This window comes from Charadrius vociferus, unplaced genomic scaffold (assembly GCF_000708025.1).
Source record: "Charadrius vociferus isolate BGI_N301 unplaced genomic scaffold, ASM70802v2 scaffold163, whole genome shotgun sequence".
Lineage (NCBI taxonomy): Eukaryota > Metazoa > Chordata > Aves > Charadriiformes > Charadriidae > Charadrius > Charadrius vociferus.
The window spans coordinates 13,152,654-13,174,157 of NW_009648332.1; the positions used below are offsets into that span (position 1 = coordinate 13,152,654).

At 41.8% G+C, this 21,504-nt stretch overlaps 1 protein-coding gene across 1 annotated transcript in view; it reads left to right on the forward strand.

Annotated features, from left to right (window-relative positions):
* Nucleotides 1-1,778: 1,778 nt before the first annotated feature.
* LMO4 (LIM domain only 4) overlaps nt 1,779-21,504 on the forward strand; it is a 35,580-nt gene continuing 15,854 nt past the window's right edge. The window contains 1 exon segment of the mRNA XM_009884887.1: nt 1,779-1,939. Within this exon segment, the coding sequence (XP_009883189.1) occupies nt 1,779-1,939 (161 nt within the window).

Sequence of the window (21,504 nt, forward strand, 5' to 3'; positions counted from 1 at the left end):
AGCAGGACTTGCAGCATTTGTATAGACCTTACAGTCCAGAATGGCCTGGGATTGTTCTTGCCTTATTTGCTGCCGCTGTAATCAGAGGGTGGCTCTCCACTACCAAAAGCAGCTTTATCGGACTGAAAGGCACCTGGAAGTACAGGATGTCCCCGAGGAATTCAGCCAGAGGAATGCACAGGTCCGAGAGACTTTGTGGCCAAGGTTGTGTTCCAGTGACTGCTACTTTTGTGGGTTTGCAGGTTTCTTCCCTTGCCATGGGAGAGGAAAACGATGCCTGGAATTTGTGGTAGACGATAGAAATGACTGCCTGACTGTGTAAAACCTTAAACCGGTCTTCAGAGATGAGACCCTCAAGTGTTGTGTGACTCTATGGATCACACAAACAGCACCTTTGGTCCTCCTGGTACCAACCGCAGCTGTTATTCACAAGGATGCAGGATCAGAAGCAGGGGGCTCAGTGGGGTTTTAGAGGGGTGCACACAGACCCCCGGGGCTGGTGGGCTCAAGTGGCGGCGGCAGCCTGCTCTGCTGCCCGGGGAGCAGGGCGGACTGGCTGTGCACAGCGGGGCAGAAAGCTGCTCTTTTCACATGGCTATTCCCTGCAATACTATTTTTTTTTTAAACAAATTTACAGCATAGAGCAGCACTAGCCCCAAAAGGTCGACAAGGCGGTTAAATATATGCAGACAAAGCACTCTCTCCAAGCAAGCGGGCTTTGTTGACACCTGTAAAGTTAAAAACCTGTCTTTACACTGTATTCGTGAAAGCAAATAACGCAGTGTAAGGCGGCAGGAGTAACACCACAATAACCCCACGGCCCACACTGCGACAGCCACGTCTGCCGCCCCCAGCGACGGCGGCCCACAGCACCGCTTCACACAGAGATAGTTTAGGTAATCACTTAAGACCATATAGTAAAACTCAATGAGGAACCTTCGCACACCTAATGTATCATTCAAAAAAACACGTCAAAACAACTCATGCAAGAATATTTACTCCAGTTACATACGCATGAATCAGGTTTCAACATTAGGCAGGTAAATTGTATGCGCAATTTACGCCCTTTAATTTAGGAAGTATTATAACTAAAGTGTTTTCAACTTATTATTATGCATGAGTAAAAATTCCATGAATGTGTAACATTTTCGCCTGTATTTCCCTCTTTTATAACATCATTTAAATTCCTCATTAATAATTTAGAAATGTTCTGGATTTTAATCACTTTTCTCATCACGCGGGTATCTATCCGAGGGACAGCTCTCCTCCCCTACCTGAAGGTGACATGGAGGAAGGGCCTGCCAGGCCGGGGGCGGGGCGAAAGGCCGTCCTGCCCGGCCGCAGGGTGTTTAGTTCATTAATTAAATAGCCCAAGTTTACCAAACCTGAGGTTTGAGGAGGTCACCGTTAATAAAAATTTAAAAGTATTTTTTCTTTTCTTTTCTTTTTTTTTTTTTTTGCATCTGAGTTTAATTATGGTGGTATTTGTTTGATAGCTTGTTACTGTAAATAAAAGAGATAAAAGCAGCCCTTCACTCGAGTAGCTCTAGAGCTGTGAAATATGTACCTAATTAAAACTATTGGTGTAAGAGGCTAATAAAGTACATGTGCCTACTAGATGTCTTATTCTAATGAATCTCGGCTAATTTGCTTTGAGTGATGAATTTCGGTGTTGGTAGTAAGGGCTGAGTAATTATGAAATTTATCACGAGGTGCGGGGACTCATGAGGGACCACGGGGGTTCGGGGAGGGAGCGGGGCGGGCAGGGCCCCACGGCCATGGTGGCTGCGGGAGCAGCGGAGGCCAGGCTCTGGCCCAAGCGCAGCCACTGGCCAGGACCCAGCCTGCCATGGCCAGGGCGGCCCTGGGCCAAGCCGGCCAGCAGACATGGGGGCCTGGGGCGGCCTGGAGAGCTCCCTGTGCCGGAGTGGGTGTGGAGGTGAGTGCGCTCTCCCTGCGAGCGTGGGGGCCGGGGAGCCCTCCTCCCTGCCCGGCTCCTCACCCCCTTCTTTCCCCCTTGTTTTCGCCTGGCACCGGTGAGGAGCGGGCCACGGCATGCGCTCCTCCGGCTCCCAAACTGAGCGCAGATGGGTTGTCTAAAGCATTTCAGATGGAGTTTTGGTCTTGCGCCAGCAGCTAATCAAAGTCTTAATTCTGGAGAATAAAAAGGCTGGGCTTTCCAAGCTTCCCCTGGCTGCTTTCTGCCGGGGATGTGGATGGCCAGCACTCCCCAAAACCTTTTTGCCCCGCGTGCTTCCTGCTGCCTGCAGGCCTGGCGTAGCCCGTGCCCCGTCTGTGCCCAAGGGTTACCTGACCCAGCAAAAGACACCCTCACAGCCATCCCGGCGTGGGCTGTAGTGGAAAAATGTCAGACAAGTGAAAAAGCGTGCGCCGACAGCCCCTGCCTGGGACCTGAGCTTTGCCCTTTGGAGCGGTACAAGCTTCTTGGGAGAAAGGGTATAGTCTGAGAGAAGCTGGATAATAATAAAGGGGCTGGGTAAGGAGAGAAAGAGCCCTCAGAGTAGCACATATTTTTATTGCTTTTTTGCAATAGAGTAGTGAAAACATCCCAAGGCAAAATGTCTATTGTAGGCTTTCCTGTAGTCCCCAACAAGGAGTATTTAAATGCTTGCACGTGCGTACGTTCCTGTCAGCGCCTCCGTTTACCAGCTGCGGTGCTGGCCGGCCCTATCCCAACCCGGGGTCTGCGCAGACCTGGGGGTCCCCGACTTCGCCTCGCCTCACCCCACGTGGGGCACGAGGGCTTTGGGTACCACTGAGCCGTCTGGGCTCTGCTGTCTACCCCCAACTCAGATCCGATGAGTTCAAACGGCTCTCTGAAAGTGTGTGGTAGTTGCAGCTGTTGAAAGCGCGCCAGCGATTTCTGATTTGGAGTTTTTTTTACAAGTGCTGCATCGGCAGTTTTTCTGCAGAATGAAATTTTCACTATTGCTAATATCAGCTGGAGAGACAGGTGGAACTTGTTACTTTCCTCTCAAAAACCTACCTTTTCACAGGGAAGAGATCATTTTTCATGGCTGAACAATCTGTTAATGGGGTAGATTGAGAATAAGATTGGGGAGAACTAGACTGTTTCTGTCTTTGCCCCTGACTTACTGTTTGACCCTAGGAAAGTCTCTTAATCATTCCAGAAACCTGGTTTCTCTATCTGTAAAAAAAAAGCAATAATAGCTATATCAAAAGAGACAGTCATCAATATCCAGAAGTGGCTTTAAAATTTCAGGTGGAAGTGTTAAGTAGCGTCACAGAAATGGCGTCTGTTGTGCTTTCAGAAAGACCTGAGAAAATGTGTTTTTTCCTGCTGAGAGAATTCTTTCCATGTTGCTCAATCAATGATCATTTTAATATATTTTTCTGCCTCTCAGTTACATCTCAAATATTTGTGTCTGTGCAATTTTCATGGTCTCATATCTTGTCTCTTTCTGTATAAAATGTATGTTGTCAGCTTGAGGGAATGCTTTTCCTTTCAGCTTCTTTGTAATTACCAAAAATAGTTTTAACTTGTTAAAACATTTCTGAGTTGTTGACATGGCATGGTGTGGTATTAAAACCTTGTTACTCCACAGCAAACCTTCCTGTGCGTTGTATTTACCTTCTGATAACATTTCTAATAAGAAGCTGAACACCAGTGGAATGAAAGGGATACTTGCACTGTTGGGTCCAGCGTGACTTTACATAATGAAAATATGCAAAAATAAATAAACAAGAAAGAAATATAATCAAACTGCTTCTGCTGGCTTTTCTTCAAAGAGGAAACCCTGTGTGGGTGTTTTCTGGACAAGCTTTATTTATACTATGACCTGGGACCTGACAGCAGGGATTCCTGCGCCTGTGCGAAGTTCTTTTGATTTCAGCATGACTCCACCAAGAGACCTCAGCATAGAGGACTACCCCCTTTTTAAGGACAGTACACTAGGACCCTTGGCAAGGCCTAGATTTGAGGTGCTCTGAACTAGAGTTATGGATAGAACAAGAGCTTAAGAGCTAAACTCAGTTACTCTAACAAAGCCTGAGGCTGCAAGGAAACTTTCTACCCTAAGTATGTTTCCTGTAAGCTGATCGCAGATGGCCCTCCCATCCCACAGGTTGGGGATATGCTGACTTTTCACTCTCAGTGTCACTTGTTCTCACATCATAGGACTTCTAACTTTTGATTTGTTAATAAGCTTGATCTGATAAGCTAAGCTAAGCACACTTTTAAAATAAATGTCAAGTGTAAAGATCGTTACTGATTCTGTTGTTCATATTCGCAGAGATGGTTAGTATAATTTCCTTCTTCCTTTGGCACCTAAGCAAAATCTGGCCTAGATTTAATACTTCTGGTAGTAGATATGGAGGAGTCGAACCAGAGGTGACCAGTAGTAGCGCTATCTGAACGTCTTGCAATCTCTGCTTTTCTAGTGAATGATGAATCAATGTTACAGCAGTATTTTCTTTTTCTATACCCCACCCCTATTCATTGGCTTTATTCTGCTTTTTCCCAGCTTTACCTCAACCTCCTCTGTGAAGCCAAAGACACCTGGTATTGGTAGTCATGCTTTTTAGAGTTTCTGCTCAAGAACATATACCCGAAGAAGTCTGTTTTCGCTATTTTGCACAACTGAAACAACAACTTGGGATTTGATGTGCTGTTGCCTGGACAAGTGTGCAAAGAGACTTGGTTTGGACTAGTTCAGCGGAAGGAGCTGTTTATGAATGGACTCAGATGCACGGAGGTCTAGGAATGATAAGTGCAAGGCTTCATCCCTCTGGGTCAATGGTCTTTGGGACAAGACAAAGAGGAGACAGAAGTTGAGGAGGCATTGCTGTTTTGGAGTCTGTATTTCAGGTCACAGTCCTGTCCAGTCAACAAAAGTCATGCAATGTGAATGGTGCCAAAGTACACTTGATGGTCATGCATGATTATTTATCCTCTGTCTTTTTATTATCAACTTCATTTTGCATTCTGACAGACTTGTTATTACACACCTTATTTGAAGACCTACTACATAAAACCCCCAAATGTCTTTTGTTTTGTAGTACACCAGACAATGAGCCAAAACGTAGGACTGAGGAAGCTTTTGTGTCATGCTCTTCTCAGAGCTTTCTTCCAGATCATCTATGTTGTACTGGATTCCCTCCTAACTGAGAGAAGGGGTGGAAAAGCGCTACCAGCTGAGTGGTGATGACCCCAGACATTCTCCTGGGACATGTTTTGGGGCTGCTGTCTGGGCTGTGGTCCCACTTGCAGCAGCACTTGCGTTTTTTTGACTGATCATCAGTTGGAGGGTATGGACTGTGCTTGATCCCTGACCTGTGGCTCACACCCTTGTTCTGGACCCTGGTGCTAACTTATGGGCCAGACGGCCTTTCCTTCTTCCCTTTAGCTTGTAGGTAGTTCTTTGGCATGCGTCCAAACCTAATGCAGTATAGAAGGAAAGATCTTCAGGTTCCCAGAGTGTATATACACATGTGGTCAAATCCCCAGCTCATTAAATTAGTATGTGCAGTGGAGACCAGCTACTGATTTATGTTTTCATCTATGCAAGGTAAATTGGATTGAAACTTCACACTGTTTAAAAAGGAGAGCTGAGATTCTTGCTTACATTTGAGTTCTAAATTAGCAGGCACATGACTCAGCTTCATGGGCCTGAAAAAGCTGGGTCTGAGTTAATATGATGCCTATACCATTGATTTCACTGGAACCTTTTGTATCAGAAACCGCATGTACACAGCCTCACATTGTGAAGCGAGATTAATTTAGCTGTTGGCAAATTATGTGCTGTATAAGAATGTTCTGTGAATGACTTGGATTGCAAATTCTACTTCTTAATATTTGCAATGCAAAGTACCAGTAACATGAACAGGGCACTATTGGTTTCAGCTGAACTTTGCAGAAATGTGAATGACAGATACCCAAAATAAGGACATAAATGGGGGAGAACTAAACAATGTAAAGCCTACTGAGTCAGATATTAAAAGCCTCAATCTAAATAACATAGAAGGTAGATATAAGAGTAATTGAAAAGGTTATAGCGTTGTAGTCCCTCTAAAAACGCAGAAGGGGTGGCCTCTCTCTTACAAAAAGTTGAATTGTGATTATTCTCAGCTATAATTACAGAGAGCGCCACAGAGGGGGCTACAAAGATTATTTCCATGTTTCAGTTTAAGACATTATTTTAATGTTTCTAAAATGTATCCCCTTTTAGAACCAAAATTCTTGTTCCCTCTCTTTGAATTGTTATAGCAATAGCTGCAGAAGAACAAACTTCCCATGCTCTACCTACCTTGGAGAACAGAACGACTCTGGATAATAGAAATAAATAAGTGGTATGCAAGCTCAGTTTTTGATGTGCTTCCTAACAGTACAGATTCACTTGATACAAGTCCCTAAAGGCACATGGGTATTGAGCTATTACCCTGAAGTGAAAGCCACTATATCTTGTCCTAGTGATCCCTTATATGCAGTTGCTCTTCAACTTTGCTCGCTTTTATGTTGGTAAAAATTTTGATTACTTGGCACTTGCAAATGCTGAGTATATGAAGCTTAAGCATAGACTACAGTTTTCTGTTGGACCAGAGACAGTAAAATCTCTTCTGTTATCGTTCATGTTAGTGACTAACCAACCAGTAACAGTTGTTTCTCCCAAGCATGTAGATTCACCTCTGCAGAGATTATCCTTGCACCAGTAGCAAAGATATGAAGTGTTCCTTACTCATATCAGTGAGATGTAGAGAGATGAACTTTTCTTGCACTCTTTTGCTGATGATAACTTTTTCCTTGAGTCTTATTCAACCTTAAGAAATTTGCATCCTTCCAAATGTCTGGATTGTTTCCAGTCTTACACGTCCATGTGTTCTCCTAGACCAAATATATTTCCTCCCCAGTGCGAGGCCATCATTCACTAGCTAAAACCTACACACTTTGCTGCTTGCCTACAGTCCCTCCCCATAGCTCTGCCATCAGAAGAGACCAAACAAGCATTCCCTAATGCACTACAAGTAAAGCCAGCCTGGTTAGCTCATATCCATGTTCATCACCAGGTGAAATGAATCTGGCTGATTTAAACAGATTAGGAGGTAATTTGTGATCTCTTTCACTAATGGAGCAGTATGTTGGGTACTTGGAAGGCAGCAACAAGCAGTAAAGACAGTGCTGTCATCTCCTAGAAGAGCTTCTCTGCAGCCTCAGGTTTTCTCAGCACTATCATCCTTGAACCCAATCTTACATCCCTCAACTTTCATGTTTTTTCTATGTATCTTGCCTTTTTTTTTACATTAGTAGCCACAACTAAAGATATATTTTGACATTTTAAATGAGTCTTCTCTGTTCAGCTTGCTCTGCCTGTCTTTATTAATTAAACTTGTGTCTTCATATTAGGTTCCTGCAGCTCACGTCTTCCAGTTCCAGCTCTTACTTTCCATTTGCCTTCGTTATACTTTGCCATCCTTGAACTGCTGTGAACTCATCCTCATTTCACATCTTCCTGTACAATATTCAGATCTGCTATTTCTCTGCCTAATTTTGCCATGGCTGATGTGAAAATCTTCTTTGCTACAGAACCAGCAGTGAGGAGACAGACCTTTCTTCTTTTTGCCACATTTCTCTTCGCACTTACTCAGCTGAACAAGAAGGGCATTCTCTTTTGTGATTATAACTTCATGTTCCTCTTTTTCCTGATACTTTTCCCTTTGGGATACATTTTAATACGCCATCATACATGGAAACTGCACTGTTTATGTTTGCAATTTTTCAATATGCTTGGAGTTGGGGTTTTCTGGGTGAACGGTGTATTAAGATTTAATCTGAGCCTAGTCAGATAATATTGACCTGCAATAAAAAAGCTGCATGAATGAGATAGCAGCAGACAGCTTAAAGTGCTGAGTGCCAAGTGCTGACTGAAAAATGATACCCCAGAAGTTTGGTGGTGGAGAGCAGATGGGACATTTATGAATGAAGAAGCTTTCCGATTATTTAAATATTGTGATTTTTTTTTTTTTTTAATTTTCTCAATTTTTTCAATGGTTGCCAGAATTTGCCTGCTCCTGTAGGGTGGTATAGCAGGGAGCTTCCGGGAGCTGCTTATCCCTCTGTAAGCTACCACATCTTGATACCAACTTCAAGGCCTTTCTGTTTTGCCACAGTAGACTTCCCCAAAATTAAAACAAATAAGAACTAAACCCGAGACTAAGAACTAACAAATAAGAACTAAACCCTGATGCTCCTCTCTCTATGTCCATTTCAGCTATACTTCCCACTGTTCAGTGTTAGCAGTCATCAGGAAACATGTATTTTGCTTCTAAAATCAGGGTCTCCTGAAAGAAATCCCTAGGTATTATGGTATTGCCACAGCTTGCAAGCCGCATTGTGTTAGGGCTACAAACAATGAGTTGGCCCTTGCCCAAAGCAGCTCTTAGTCCAGGTCATGTATATGGAAGATAGGCAAGGGAAGCTGTTTCCGCATATATCTGAGTTGCCTGGCTTAAATGTGGTGAATTATTTCAGCAAATAGATTCCAACCCTTCCCCTTCAGTTTTTCACAAGTTCCAAATTTGGATGCTGCTCTAAATGAAAAGGAACAATTCAAATGCCTTTCTGAATGCATTTGAAATGAAATAAGTTACTGTAATTTCCCTGGGCAAGCCAGCTCTTTGGAGGGGGCAAAAGTTGCAAATGGAAAAACAAACAAACAAATGAGTGAGTAACTGTGGGAGGTGCTGCCAGAGAGTCAGAAACAAGCCTGGATAGAAGGGGGAGGGAAAGACTCTTGTCTGCCCTGGGACAATTTGTAGAAAACAAAATGTGGGAGAGAGTTGAAGCAAACAGTGAAAGAAAAATAATCCAGTCTCCATTTTTTTTTTTTTAAATTCCAGATAATCAGGCTACCAGGACCCATGATGCTGCTATTAAAGAGGACTGACTTCAAGGACTTTGAGAAAGAAAACAGAAATTGCCACCTTTGTTGTTCAGGTTCTTCCTTTACAGGGGTTCCTACAGCTACACGACTAGGAGGTGAGTCCCTCGGTCTCAACTGTAAAGGGGAAGAATGAACGAGGTTGCCAGATGCACCGAGTTAACAGTCAGTGAGCTGAGAAAAGCGTGACCACCAGCTACCTTTCTGCTTTCCAAATCCTGGACCAGTGAGAAGTCAAAACATAGTTTATGTCAGCCAACAGGTACAGAATATGCTTCACCTCCCATGAACTGGGGATGGAAAGCGAAGGAGAGTGCTGCAGAGCTGCTGATTGCCCTCCAAAGACTTCCTGTTAAGGGGAATCCTCAGTTGTCCATTTAGGGTAGTATTATAGCTGCACTGAGCTGCTGAGGCATGCAAAGAAGCTGCAGATGGGGCTGAGAGTACAGCCCGGTACTCTGCTGAGCCACCCAGTCACAGCATTATCTACTCCCTGCTAGAGATGGGTACTCAGGCTGCTGGTAACGGCTAACGGCAAAGCAGGGGGTCTGGTTTTAATAAAAAGGTAGTTTATGAAGAACAGTTTTCTTACTATAATGATAAAATGGATATGAAACAGTTACACTCCAGACCCTTATTTTTCAGTGCTATTTATTGTTTTTTCAGAATATTGAAAAACAAAACAAGCAAAAGGGGGGGAGGGAGGAAAAAAGAAAACTCCCTTCAGACAACAATCACCTTTTGAGTTAAATTCTCATGCTTGGTCTTAGCCCAGAGGGATTTGTCTTGAGTGAAGTTCGAAGAAAATCCTTTCAGCAGTTTCTGAGTTATTTAAATGTAACCATGGAGGTTTGGATTCAGATGCTTTTTTGCACTTGTATAACTCAAAAATAGCTTTGCTTTAAAACTTCTAAATTAACCCTCCTTAACTTTTCAACTTGTCACCTATCCTAGTGTATGGCTTATAAAATTTTAAAGCTAATAGTATAACAAACTCAAATAATGATACTGCAGATGTTCAAATGAATCTTGGGAGGAATAAATTATAGGAGTCACAGTAGGTTGTTGCTGAAGAGAGAGCGGCTCCATGCCTTAAACCATGTGTTCTTACTGGTCTGAAATAGGCCCAATCTTTTCTACTATTAAAAAGCGTAAGGGTGCCTGGGTGTGGATTTTAATACTCAGTTACAATATGAAATTAAGCATGTTAAGTCCTTTTCCTTTTTTCCTCCTGATAGCAGTGCTTCAACTTGTCAGAACATTCTCTTAAATTTTCCTGCTTTCTTTTTAACACAATCCTGATCAACAGGACACTTAAATGTCTTCTAAATATTTATGGACTTCAAAGTCACTGAAATGCTCTGTGATTCTCTTACTGTTATTATTTTATTGCCAGAAGATTGAGGCAATGAGAGGTGAAGTGTCTTGGTCAGTCATGGTTTTTCCCTTTCCTTTTTCTTTGTCCAATCCTCCTGTTGCTTTATGTTTCTTCCTCTTTGCCTTCTTTCCAATATTTCTGCCTCACTTACTAGTCCTGTTCTCACTGTCTCCTGTCTGTCTTTCAACCACCTTTCTCCATTTATTATTCTCTCACAATTGCACTGAAGGGGGCCCATGATGGAGAGAAATGATTTTTACTTTGGCAGCAGCTTTTTACTTTTGTCTTTTCCCTAAACGTCTGGGATGGGTCCAGGCAGCTCTCCCCACTTTCATCATCTCTCTTCGCACCCCTCGTGACTCCGAACTCTAGTCATCAATCTGATGTCTGCCATGAGAGCACCTCCCATGATCCAGAGCCACAATCAGACTGAGGTGTTGTAACTCCGTGTGTTACTTTACCTACTTACCACGCTTGCTCTGCTGCTTTCTAGGAACTGGACACCCGCGCCAGGTTTTTCCTCACAGAATAATGACAGATAGCGCTGCTGCCTTCTGCACGTCTCTCCTCCTTGCTCCTGTGCCCTTCTTCCTCCCACAAGCTTTTGTGGTTCAGTCTCCCGGCTGATGCAATTTAGCCAAGATAGGGAAGACTTGTATTCAGCCTCTGCCTGAGGCAATTTGAACTTGAATCTCTTGCCCCCTGTATTAGCACCCTACCCAAGAGATTGTTAACTGTGTGACCTGAGTCCTGTGTGACCCGAGTCCGTTCTTCGAGTGGGAAAGCTTGCACTTTACTTGTGAGCCTTATAGTGGAGGCACTCACCTGGGCAGGGAAAGCATGTCTGCCAGGGCCTGCCCCATAAATACTTAATACAAAGTATGGAAGCGTTCCCTGGAAGGGGAACAGAACCCAGGTTTCTTGCTCACAGTAATGCTTTGAGAGCAAACACACATGGCAATCCAGTTAATGTTTAATTATTCCATACAAACTGGAACAGCTCCAACGGGATGGATTGGAGAGCACCCCTGTTCCACAAGATCCTTTGAGAATGTGCTGTTCTCACTCGGCCGCTGTGGGTCAGCTCCCCTCAATACCCGAGAGCAGCAATGGCAGCTGCCTCGGCACCACTGCCACATTACAGGAATAGGTGGTGAGGACATACGTGGAGGCTGGAGGGAAGGGAAGGAAAAGGTGCTCCTGAACATACCCTGCTATCCATGGGGACAGGTCTGTATCCTTAGCTGAAACAAGCACCTGCCACTGCTGCCTCAGTTACCGTTCCGGACTGGAGTGACAATGAATCTGCGATGGAGGGCAAAGAGGCCTGTTAAAAGACAGGGCAGCAGGCTGGGGCACTATAAGAGAAATTGCTTTTAAAGGTGGAAATACAACAAAAATAGACTAAAGAATCTTTAAAGACAGAATCAATGCCAAAGCAGAGGAAGCCAGAATGACTTCCAGAGCTCAGCTATAGGCAGTTGTCCCCCAACATAAGCCAGACCCTGTCAGTATGTGGGAGACATCCAGGAATTTTCTCTCCTACAAAAATATTAAGGACATTATATGTTTTAACTGTAATGGAAAAACTGGAGCTCTAGTGCTCAGTTCCAAAGGAGAACACTAATCATTGGAAGCGATGTGGTACAGCGCGCGGTGTGTGCGTGTGTGTGTGGCTGCTCCCTTTTCTCCTAGGGATTCTATAGCTTCCTTCATTCTTCGCTTCTCTCATATTACAGAAAGAAGGTAATTTTTCCTGGCCATTTACTAAAGCTCATTAAAGACCGAAGAGAACAAACAATGCTACTCCTTAGAGACTACCATTCAAAGTCATTCTACAATTCTCTGTTCTAATACTTGAGACAAATTAATTATTCCTTAGTGAAAAGTGTATAACTCCTATTCTTCATTTTTGGGGTGGGGAGTGGGGAATAATAATAGGAAGTTTATATCTGAGTCGAAAGCTGTCTATGCTGAAGGGAAATGAGAAAAAATGTGTGTTCCAAGAAGAGTAAAAGCAATTATTCTAATAATAATTCTAGGGATATTAATGTCTTTTTAAAGTAGATTGCTTTCAAATAAACACCAGAGTTGAAGGGATAGGAAAGGCTGGTTTATTTATTAATCATTCCAAAAGTGCATTTTTCTAAATGAACAAGTGCATGAGCAACTTCGCTGGCACATATTAAATTCAGTTAAATGGCAACTTGTAAATGTCTAAAAACTTCTGTAACCAGAGACTAATTTGTTTAACGTGTTGAAAATGTTATGTGGATGTGAGGAACTACATATTAAACTTCAAAGCAAAATGCTCCAGAGATTACACCATCTTAAAGACTGCATATTGGAAAGGCCTTTATACATTAAACATAAAGGACTTTTAATTCTCTTCTATTTTGAATACTTGTCAATCTGCGTGACTCACGCTTAGGATTGTAAACTGTCATTTAAGGTGTGATGTCCAAGTTGAGGGCTTGACCACGATTTGCAAGGGGCTGGCTTTTCTCTTTCATCTCTATTAATTAATCCTGTCTCAGTTTGCCCAGCGTACACTTCTGTTGACATCACCTTTTCCATATACTTTAAAGAGTCCCCAGAGAGATCTACTGCAGAACAAAAACTGGACAGAGAATACATTTGGAAACCATTTTATTTCTCAATTACCAACCAAAACGTATGGAAAAGATTTACACTCTATCTGATTTACACAATAATTATACTTTGAAAGCTTAGAAATAAATGGCTTGATCCTTGAAATCATTAGTTACTATACCAAATGTAATTGGTGTAAACTAATGAGTTTACTGGATGGCTGACCCTTAATTACTGATTACAGTTAAACTCTAGCCAATCAAAAATGAGTTTACTTATAAAAGTACAGTATAGTATTAACAAGCATTACATTTCCAAGTAAGCAGCTTTATGATTAGTTGTAGCACACAACTCAAGCCTGTTCGGGGCTATCAAAAGCAGCTTTTTAATAATAGTGCACTAAGCAACCATCAGTCTCTTACCTCAGCGTCTATCAGACAAACAGAAAGAAACCACATAATTAATCATCTCATGCAATAGAAATAAAGCATCTGGGCCGGATCCAGGCAGGATATACATAGCCGCCTTAGTCAAAGGAGCTGTAAGAGGCTGGGGATTCACTTTAAGATAGGATAACTGACATGGGGAATTCTGGCCCTCTGTGGGAGCAATATGTGGTATGGAAGTTGATTGATTGTGTGCAGTCCTGTGCGATGTGAAGAAGCCTATTGACAAAATAGGTTTAATAATTCTTTGAATTGAGGAAGATTCCTCGAGCAGATTCAATATGTGGTGAGAAGACATTTGGTTACCCTACTGCCAATCCCAAAAATTCAGAAATCATGACTCCTTGCTATTTATTAGATCAAATGAAGAATCAATTTTTAAATAAAATACTGAATGGGATGAAATTATTTTCTATTTGTTTCTGGTTGATCTTTAAGAGTTAATGGTTTTACCTAACAAGGAACACTCAAAATTCCTATTAAAAAAAGTTGAAAGCACAATTGTATAAAACCCATGATTTCAGAGGTGGGACTTTAAATAGATACACCAAATATTTTTTTATAAAATCATAGGACTTTATAATACTTACAGTCACATCCTTAAAGGTACTTAGGTAAAGGATTCCAACGTTTTAAAGATGTGGAAATTCTCGATCTCCTAGGACTTTTCTGTGAATCCTAAACTTCAGATAGAAGACTGATGCTGGAAGGCACAAGCATTAGAAGACCAAGTCTGACACACTGCTGCTACGAAGATCTAGTTGGAAAACTATGTATTTGCTGGAGCTCTGTAGCCTGTGTGCTCTTCAGATCACCTGATGGACCTCACAGGTGCCGGGATTCATTCTGTTGGGATTAGAGTCTCCCGTTTCTGCTTTTCTCCATGACGTTCTCCTTGGTACTTGCCTTTCATAACAAGACAGGCTCAGCAGAGGGCCATCCTTATCCGATGACTCTTTGGCACAAGTGCTGTAACACTTGTCTGCTTATTAGTGTAAAAATTTTCTTCAAACTCAGAAAACGAAGAGTGAATTAGTTCTTAGAATGTCTGCACGTGGGTTAAAGTGAAATTCATGCAGTTACTGAACTCCTATTTGTGAGATGTGTCTGGGGTCAAGAAAAGGTTAAAGTTGTTTACTGCCTTCCAGCTCTGGTCTTAGAAGTTAATTCAGAGCTGTGCTGTGAGCAGCTATAGAGAGCAAGTCCTTGGAACAGTGAATTGCTGGATTGCTATCAAGGTCCTTGGGCCTTAATAATAAAATTAGGTTTTTTTCTTAAGGAAATCCTAGCAGGGACTTTACAGTCATATAAAGTCATTATGCTGGTTTACAACATAACTTTAAAGATGCTTTGGAATGATCAGAGTTTGTGGGAAGGGATCATATTTTTTATTATTTGTGGGATATCCTTCAGCTGTCATAGCTACAACACTGCCACTTGGAATAGCTGCTCTACAGTTCAAAAAAAAAAGACAAAAGATCTGTTGAGGCCTAAGACAGGCAACTGGGGCATACCGGTCCAGAGAAAGCTTGTTGAATTGAATGGATCCTATGCACTTCCTGACAATCAGCTCCAATTTTGTAGGGGGAGGTAACAAAGGTGTTCTACTGCAATTCCACAAAAGCAGATAGAGCACCGAGGAAGCTTTACAAGCGCTGCTTTTCACAGTTCTCTGGTGAAGGGTTCAGGGGTGAGCAATTTAAAGAGTCATGGAAAAGGAAGAAGGCATATTTTCCAAAACTTCAAGATCCTGTGAACTCAAAGACAGAGGAAACACTAAACTAGTCAAAAACTTTCCTCTCCACCTCCTGCACAGTGGTGCTGGTAAGAAGACTGCTGCCACTTCTGCTCTGCTAGTGCTGAGGCAACACCCCCTGCTGCAGAAGAAGGGAGACAGGAACCATTGATTCGGGAGGAGGGGAACAGGCTATGGACAGGCTCACCCTCCCCAGCCTGCCATCCTTGTGGCAGAGAGGAAAGGGGGACTTCTGGGTGGACTGGCGGAACGAGTGCTGTAGGGCCTCACTTACCTCCTTTTCAGTGAACTATGCCTAACTGCTTCTGTGAAAGAAAGCATCAAGCTCCATCTTGTTCATAGAAATACAACATATTTTAAAGCTGTAGTTAATGGATAAACTGTTTTCTGATTGGATGAGCTGCACAATAAATCTCTTCCTGAGCCAAGTGCAACGCAGCTTATTCAGTAACAGTGAAATGAGCCACTGTCACTTTGCTGCTCTTGCATACATCAGGCAAAACGCTTCCATCTTCATCAGTCTTTTAGTGAAATAGAAATAAAACAATTGTAACAGAATGGTGTCACTGGATCCGTGGCACCTGCTTTAAAAATAAATCTCTTAGCTTTGTCTTCACTATTACTTTCAATAAATGTCCCAGCATTGCCACAGCATTTATCTAGCAGCAGGAAACCATTATCCTATGACAACAATCTATTCCATTAACATTAGCTCTTAATTGTAAGATTGTTTATAAGACAGCAAAAGCTACTGAATCATAGTAGAATGATAAAAAGAGTTATGGTCATGGAGTATAGTAGTCGCTCCAGTTCTGAAAAACAACTTAAGAAAAGTAGAGAGCTATATTTTTATATGAAAAATAATGTAATATTCTTACACAAGAAAATGTTTTTAAATAATGGATTACATCAGCAAAGTAACTATTAAAGAGTTAATGTTAAAAACTGTTACTAAGAAACTCTTGCTTTGATAAATGGTCTGACTGAAAAACTGAATAGAAAGCTTAGAAACTCTTCTTGAAAGCAAGGCTGCGCCGAGTCAAACAGAGAAATCATAATAACAGAAGCACATTTGTCTGGCGGAGTGAACAGAAGGAATGTTGCAGAACTGAGATATGAAGAACTTCACTGCAGAATAGAAGGAGAACTGTCATTCTGATTGTTTGTCATTATTGTTTCATGTCCAGTTAAGTGAACTTACAGTGACAGTCGTGTCATAACTACTGGCATCTATGTAAATTTCAAATCAAATATGATAGAGGCTTTTCTGCCAGACACAAGTCACCAGTCTGCTCTTCCTCTTTATTTTTGTAACCCTCCATTTTCTCATACTGTGCTGCTAGCCCTTAAATTAAAAAGGCAACTTCAGCGAGAGATCCCTGTAGTGCATGTGTTTCAGTTCTCAGTCCACACCTTGCTTTCTCTCAGCTCTGTGAAACAATGGCTAAGGTCAAATTTCCATCAGACACAGTCACGACAAACATCTAGATGTATTAGCTGAAACTATGCCTTCCCATTGATGGTGTATGATACAATAAAATCGTCTGAAACTCCAGGTTGTGGACTCCCCCTGAAGACCTACAGAGAAAACGGCTCGAGCAGATGTTCCTCCATTGGTTCACTGTAGCCCAAGCCAGGTATGACAAGGGTCTTCTCTGTAGATAGATGCAAAATAGGTGGAAACAATCAATCACGGACCTTTCTGTAAATCACAGCATTGTTCAGAGGTTATGGGAACTTCACAAGGCTCACAGATGTACTCCTCCACGGCAATGAGTTACAGTAAATAACTTATTTCCTGGATACACTCATAACAGGCAGATATTCTAATGACATAGGATTTGCTTCTGGACACACACCTTTGAAAATTATTTCAATGCAATTATAAAGGTATTATGTGTGGCCAACACCATCAAAAAATATTAAACATGCTGTTTATTCACTCGGGCATAATACTTATTTCTTCTGCATATTTAAACTTACTTGGCTAATTAATTAAATAATGCCAGCTAGAGTTAAGTTTTCATTTTTCATTGTAACACATTATTCCAGAACATTGTAGTTACTAGATTCTGCACAGGACTGTTTTCAAAAATCATACCAAAGTGCAGCTACGTTCTTCAAAAAATGTTCCTTTCACAAAGGAAATTTTTAAAATGGCTACAAGAAAAAATAGTCAGCTCTGAGTAGAAAACATTTAATATGTTTCAATGATTTCTTATCTCAGAGGGAAAAGGAGACAAGTTTACTTTCTCTGCTGAATTTTTTGAAGCGAATTCTGACTGAAAAGAAGTGGCAGTGATTTAACAAAAACATACTGTTAAAAAATATTATGTATGTTCAGAAGCATAAATGATGGTGTTCTAAACGTGTATCTCTGCATTAGGTAAAAGCATTTTGGTCAGCTGAATTAGTCAGATTAATTTTTTTTAATTCCTTTCCAGTTGATCTTTTTTTGTTCTGTAAATTTAAAGTAGCTCAGTGGCTACTTTTATCTGTAATTTGGGCCTTCAAACAGCACCAAATTGTGCTGTCCCATCCTCTAATCTGACCATTTGTTATGGTGACCAGCAAATAGAGGCAACATGTTAATGCAAGCTCTATAAGACTATCTTTGGAGAAAACTTTTTTTTTTTTTTACTTTAAAGGCTAAATTCCATATGAGTTTACATTTTTAAGTATTTGTCAAAGGGTTCTTTTTTTTCTTCTTAAACATAGTGACATCTGAATCATAAAAATACTCTATTCATGTTTATATTTGTGACAAAATATCACTCTACAGATAAGTCATCACAAAAATCAATTGTCAGTCTATCTTTATCAAAATAATTTTGACTGATTTGCTTAAAAAGTGCCTTGTTTTATTAGACTGTGGAATGTAAAGCCCTCTTTCAAAATTCATACAGCATTTCCAATGGTAAGATTGTTTTATGTAGTGAACTTATTATTACATATGCATATTCTAGTGGCCTCTAGAGACTTTTAATTTAAAACATAAATTACATATAATTTCAAACTTGACTTTAGTCGCAGAACTCACTTCCAGGACTTTCTGCTACTGATGGCTTGTAGTAATATATCAATTCTACCAACAGGAATGTGCTCAGGACAAATTAGTGAACGTAATTTTAGCCATATAAGGTCAGTACAAATATAGCCTTAGCTCTTCCTAAAGTGGACTTCATTGTTAATATAAATATATAGCTATAATTGCTGACATTTATATTATTTGGCTCCTGTCCTAAGTTATGGATACAGTGATGATAAAAGGGTCTTGCAAGCCCTTACCTAAGCGAACTGTGCTTACTAATTACCTTCCATGGTTCTGTGTTCCTGTAAATAAAGTTACTCATGTATTTATAAGCGAGTCAAAATCTATATACATATTTCTAAAAGTGAATTATCTTGCTCTTTGGGGCAGACAGTACAGTCTTTTCTGCTTGGAAAAGAACGCTGAGAGTAAAGCCATCCAGGGTTCTTCCCAGCTTCTGCCAGGATGTGTACTCTCCCGTATCGTTGGATATCCGACCTGAATACTTAATCCAGTCCCATTTTTAAATTGCTTGAGGCCCAAAACTAGAAGATCCTATGCAAGTAAAAGGATGCATTACTTTAAAGTAACAAATGGCTGTTGATTTTTCATCACTGTTTCCAAAGAGACTGGGGTCAGAGGGTTTGTTTTAAAGGTCTAATTGTTTGTTCAAAAGGTGTAGCTTGCAAGACACAAGGACTAGCAAAGTGCAGCATGGAAGATCTCAAGACAAAGCAGCAGCCTCAACATTTCTACCTAATGAGAAAAGGAAAAGACAGTTGAGGTCCCATAGGAATGCAGTATTTGGGGAGAGAACCAAAACTCCTTTCATGAATGGAGAGATAACCCCGATGAATTCTGGACTACCTGCTATCTGAGGGGCACGTCTAGGTTTAAGAATGATTTGGATCACAGGCTCTAACATTTTCCAGACATTCAGATTGCAACTACTAAGCCAGCAATTTTATGCTTTCCTTTCCCAGACTCCAACAGCACCACGATATAAGCAGCCAGATTTTCTTCTGCATTGTGTTTTTTATCCATTCAGCCAAAATTAACAGTCTTCAAGGATAACGTATGCCAAGTGAATTTAAATCTTACGGACTCAAATCGACCTAAAGTTGATGGATACATTCATGCCTACTGCTGAAATCTACCAATTACACAGAACTATGTTAACTTACCATAGAAACATCTCATCTAATAGCACAGATGATGTTGAACTAACTAATTACATTATGGCACATAGACAATGAAAAACATAACGAAGATGACAGCACAGCAACAGCAGATGCTGCACAAAAGAAAAATTAGAAAAATATTGCTCTGCAAAATGCTCTCAGTTAAGGTTTCCTCTGTTAAAATTAATCACAAAAATTAGTGAAGATCAGATTTCAGAAAAAGATATGAACATTGCAATGGTATTTGGAAGACGTCATTAAACCATTTAAAGCTCTGCTCCTTGAGAAGGTAATTCCCATTTTTCGTATCACTATCAGTTTTAAGACTAGTAAACATTTTAGTGCCTATGGCACACTTTCTTGGTAGAATATCTTTTCCAATAAGGAGAGGTCCTGATGGCTCTTCCAGAGTCTGAATTTGGTAGCTTCCAGCCATTACAGGCTTAGATAATTAGACAACTTAGATTTTATTTTAGCTTGGCATTTGCTCTATTCTTGTGCTCTTAGCTATCAGAGAGCTAGAATAGCAGTGACTGTTGATTATCTGTAGCATGCCTTGTTACTTTATATATTTTAAATTGTACCAGATCCTAAATAACAAATATAAAACTGCTGAGTATGTTTAAATGTAATATGTACATGGAGATTACATCCAGATGACATATTTCATAGGCCTATACTAAAAAAATACATTACTCTTAACCACAACACCGGTCGTCTCCCCCCTTTCCCCGTGGAAGCTTTCCACGAGCTCCCAGTCCACTTTATACACAGAGTCTGAACATATCCCAGTCTATGGAGAAAGGCAGAAATAGATTTTTCGCCTGAATTTAAATCATACCTCTGGTGCCATTCAAATGCCAGTATTTTATTTGCTATATAACTAGAAACAAAACATATCTACGATATCCTATGCTTTCCCAAGTACATTTTTCCTAGCTAGACATTTTTTCCTTACATTTTAACTGGTTACTGGGCACACGCCTCCGTGGTCCAGCTAAAGCCAGGGATGCAGAAATGAAGGAGGCCCACAGGTGGCGATGTGGTTAAAGTACACCTGGGCTGTGATTCCCGAGACCAGACTTACCAGTCGGCCTGTCACAGGGAAGTCGGGGTGCATTTTTGTACCAATGCACTTATTTGTAAATAAGTACTCCCGGCTAAAGTTTCTTATACCTGTGTGGGTACATCCCTTCTATGTTAGCCTCCAGTAGGAACAGGTTTAAAACACTTTGTTGCCTGGGACAACGGAGAGGTGGTGGACGCCCGCAAACTCGTAATTCAGTCACGCCGCCATCACTAAATATTTATTTGACAACAGCAATTAACTGTACCCTCCCCGAGCGGTGCCAGGACCTGTCGTGCCCTCTCCTGCGGCGCAGGTCAGTGTCAGCCTGCACGCAGGCAGGGACGCTGCCCCGGGCGTGCTGCCGTTGCACCGAGCCCCACCGTCCTCACTGCATTGGCTGCTACTTACGTCAGCAGTCAGGAATCGAGAAACTCGTATTGTGAAGTTTTTCTGTTCTTTCACAGATCCTGGAAATGTATAATTGACCCGACTCTTTAGCCGCGGTTGGCTCGGTGAGGCGCGTTTGCGTGCATGTGCGCCCCGTGTGAGACAACGCCAGGCAAGAGCCTAACCCAGCAGCTGGGCACATCGCCGCCGCTTGCAGGAGTAACTGTTCACAGGGATAACACCCGCTAATTGTGGCACATTTATAGATACTTTTACTATTTCGAGGGTCTTTTTTAGCTATATGGTGCTGTACTTATCCAGCATCCTGCGCTTAGGCCTCAAAAACGTGCAGTTAATACGTGGGGTTTTTTTTAACCAATTTTAAGTGTTCCTACTGAATATTACTTCTGATTTGCTATCATCCTTGGGCTTCTTCCTCAGAAATGCAGTCGTCGTCGTCTTAAGCGACAAGCCGTGCCGCTAACTGCCAGCCAATTGCGGCAGTTTAACCCTTTTAAACCTTCACAGGGCGCTCATAACGGCGGGCCGCATCCGGGCGCGCGTTCCTCAGCACGGCTCTCCGACGGTTTCACCGGGGGAACGTTTAAAAACTCGGCGGTTGGGCGCTGCCCCCTCCACCCGAGGGGCGAGCCGGGCACGTCCCCTCAGGGCCTTCCCCCCACCACGAGTGCCGGCCCGCCCTGAGGACAGGGGTGCGCAGCCGCGGGGGCAGGGCGAGGCCGTAGGCA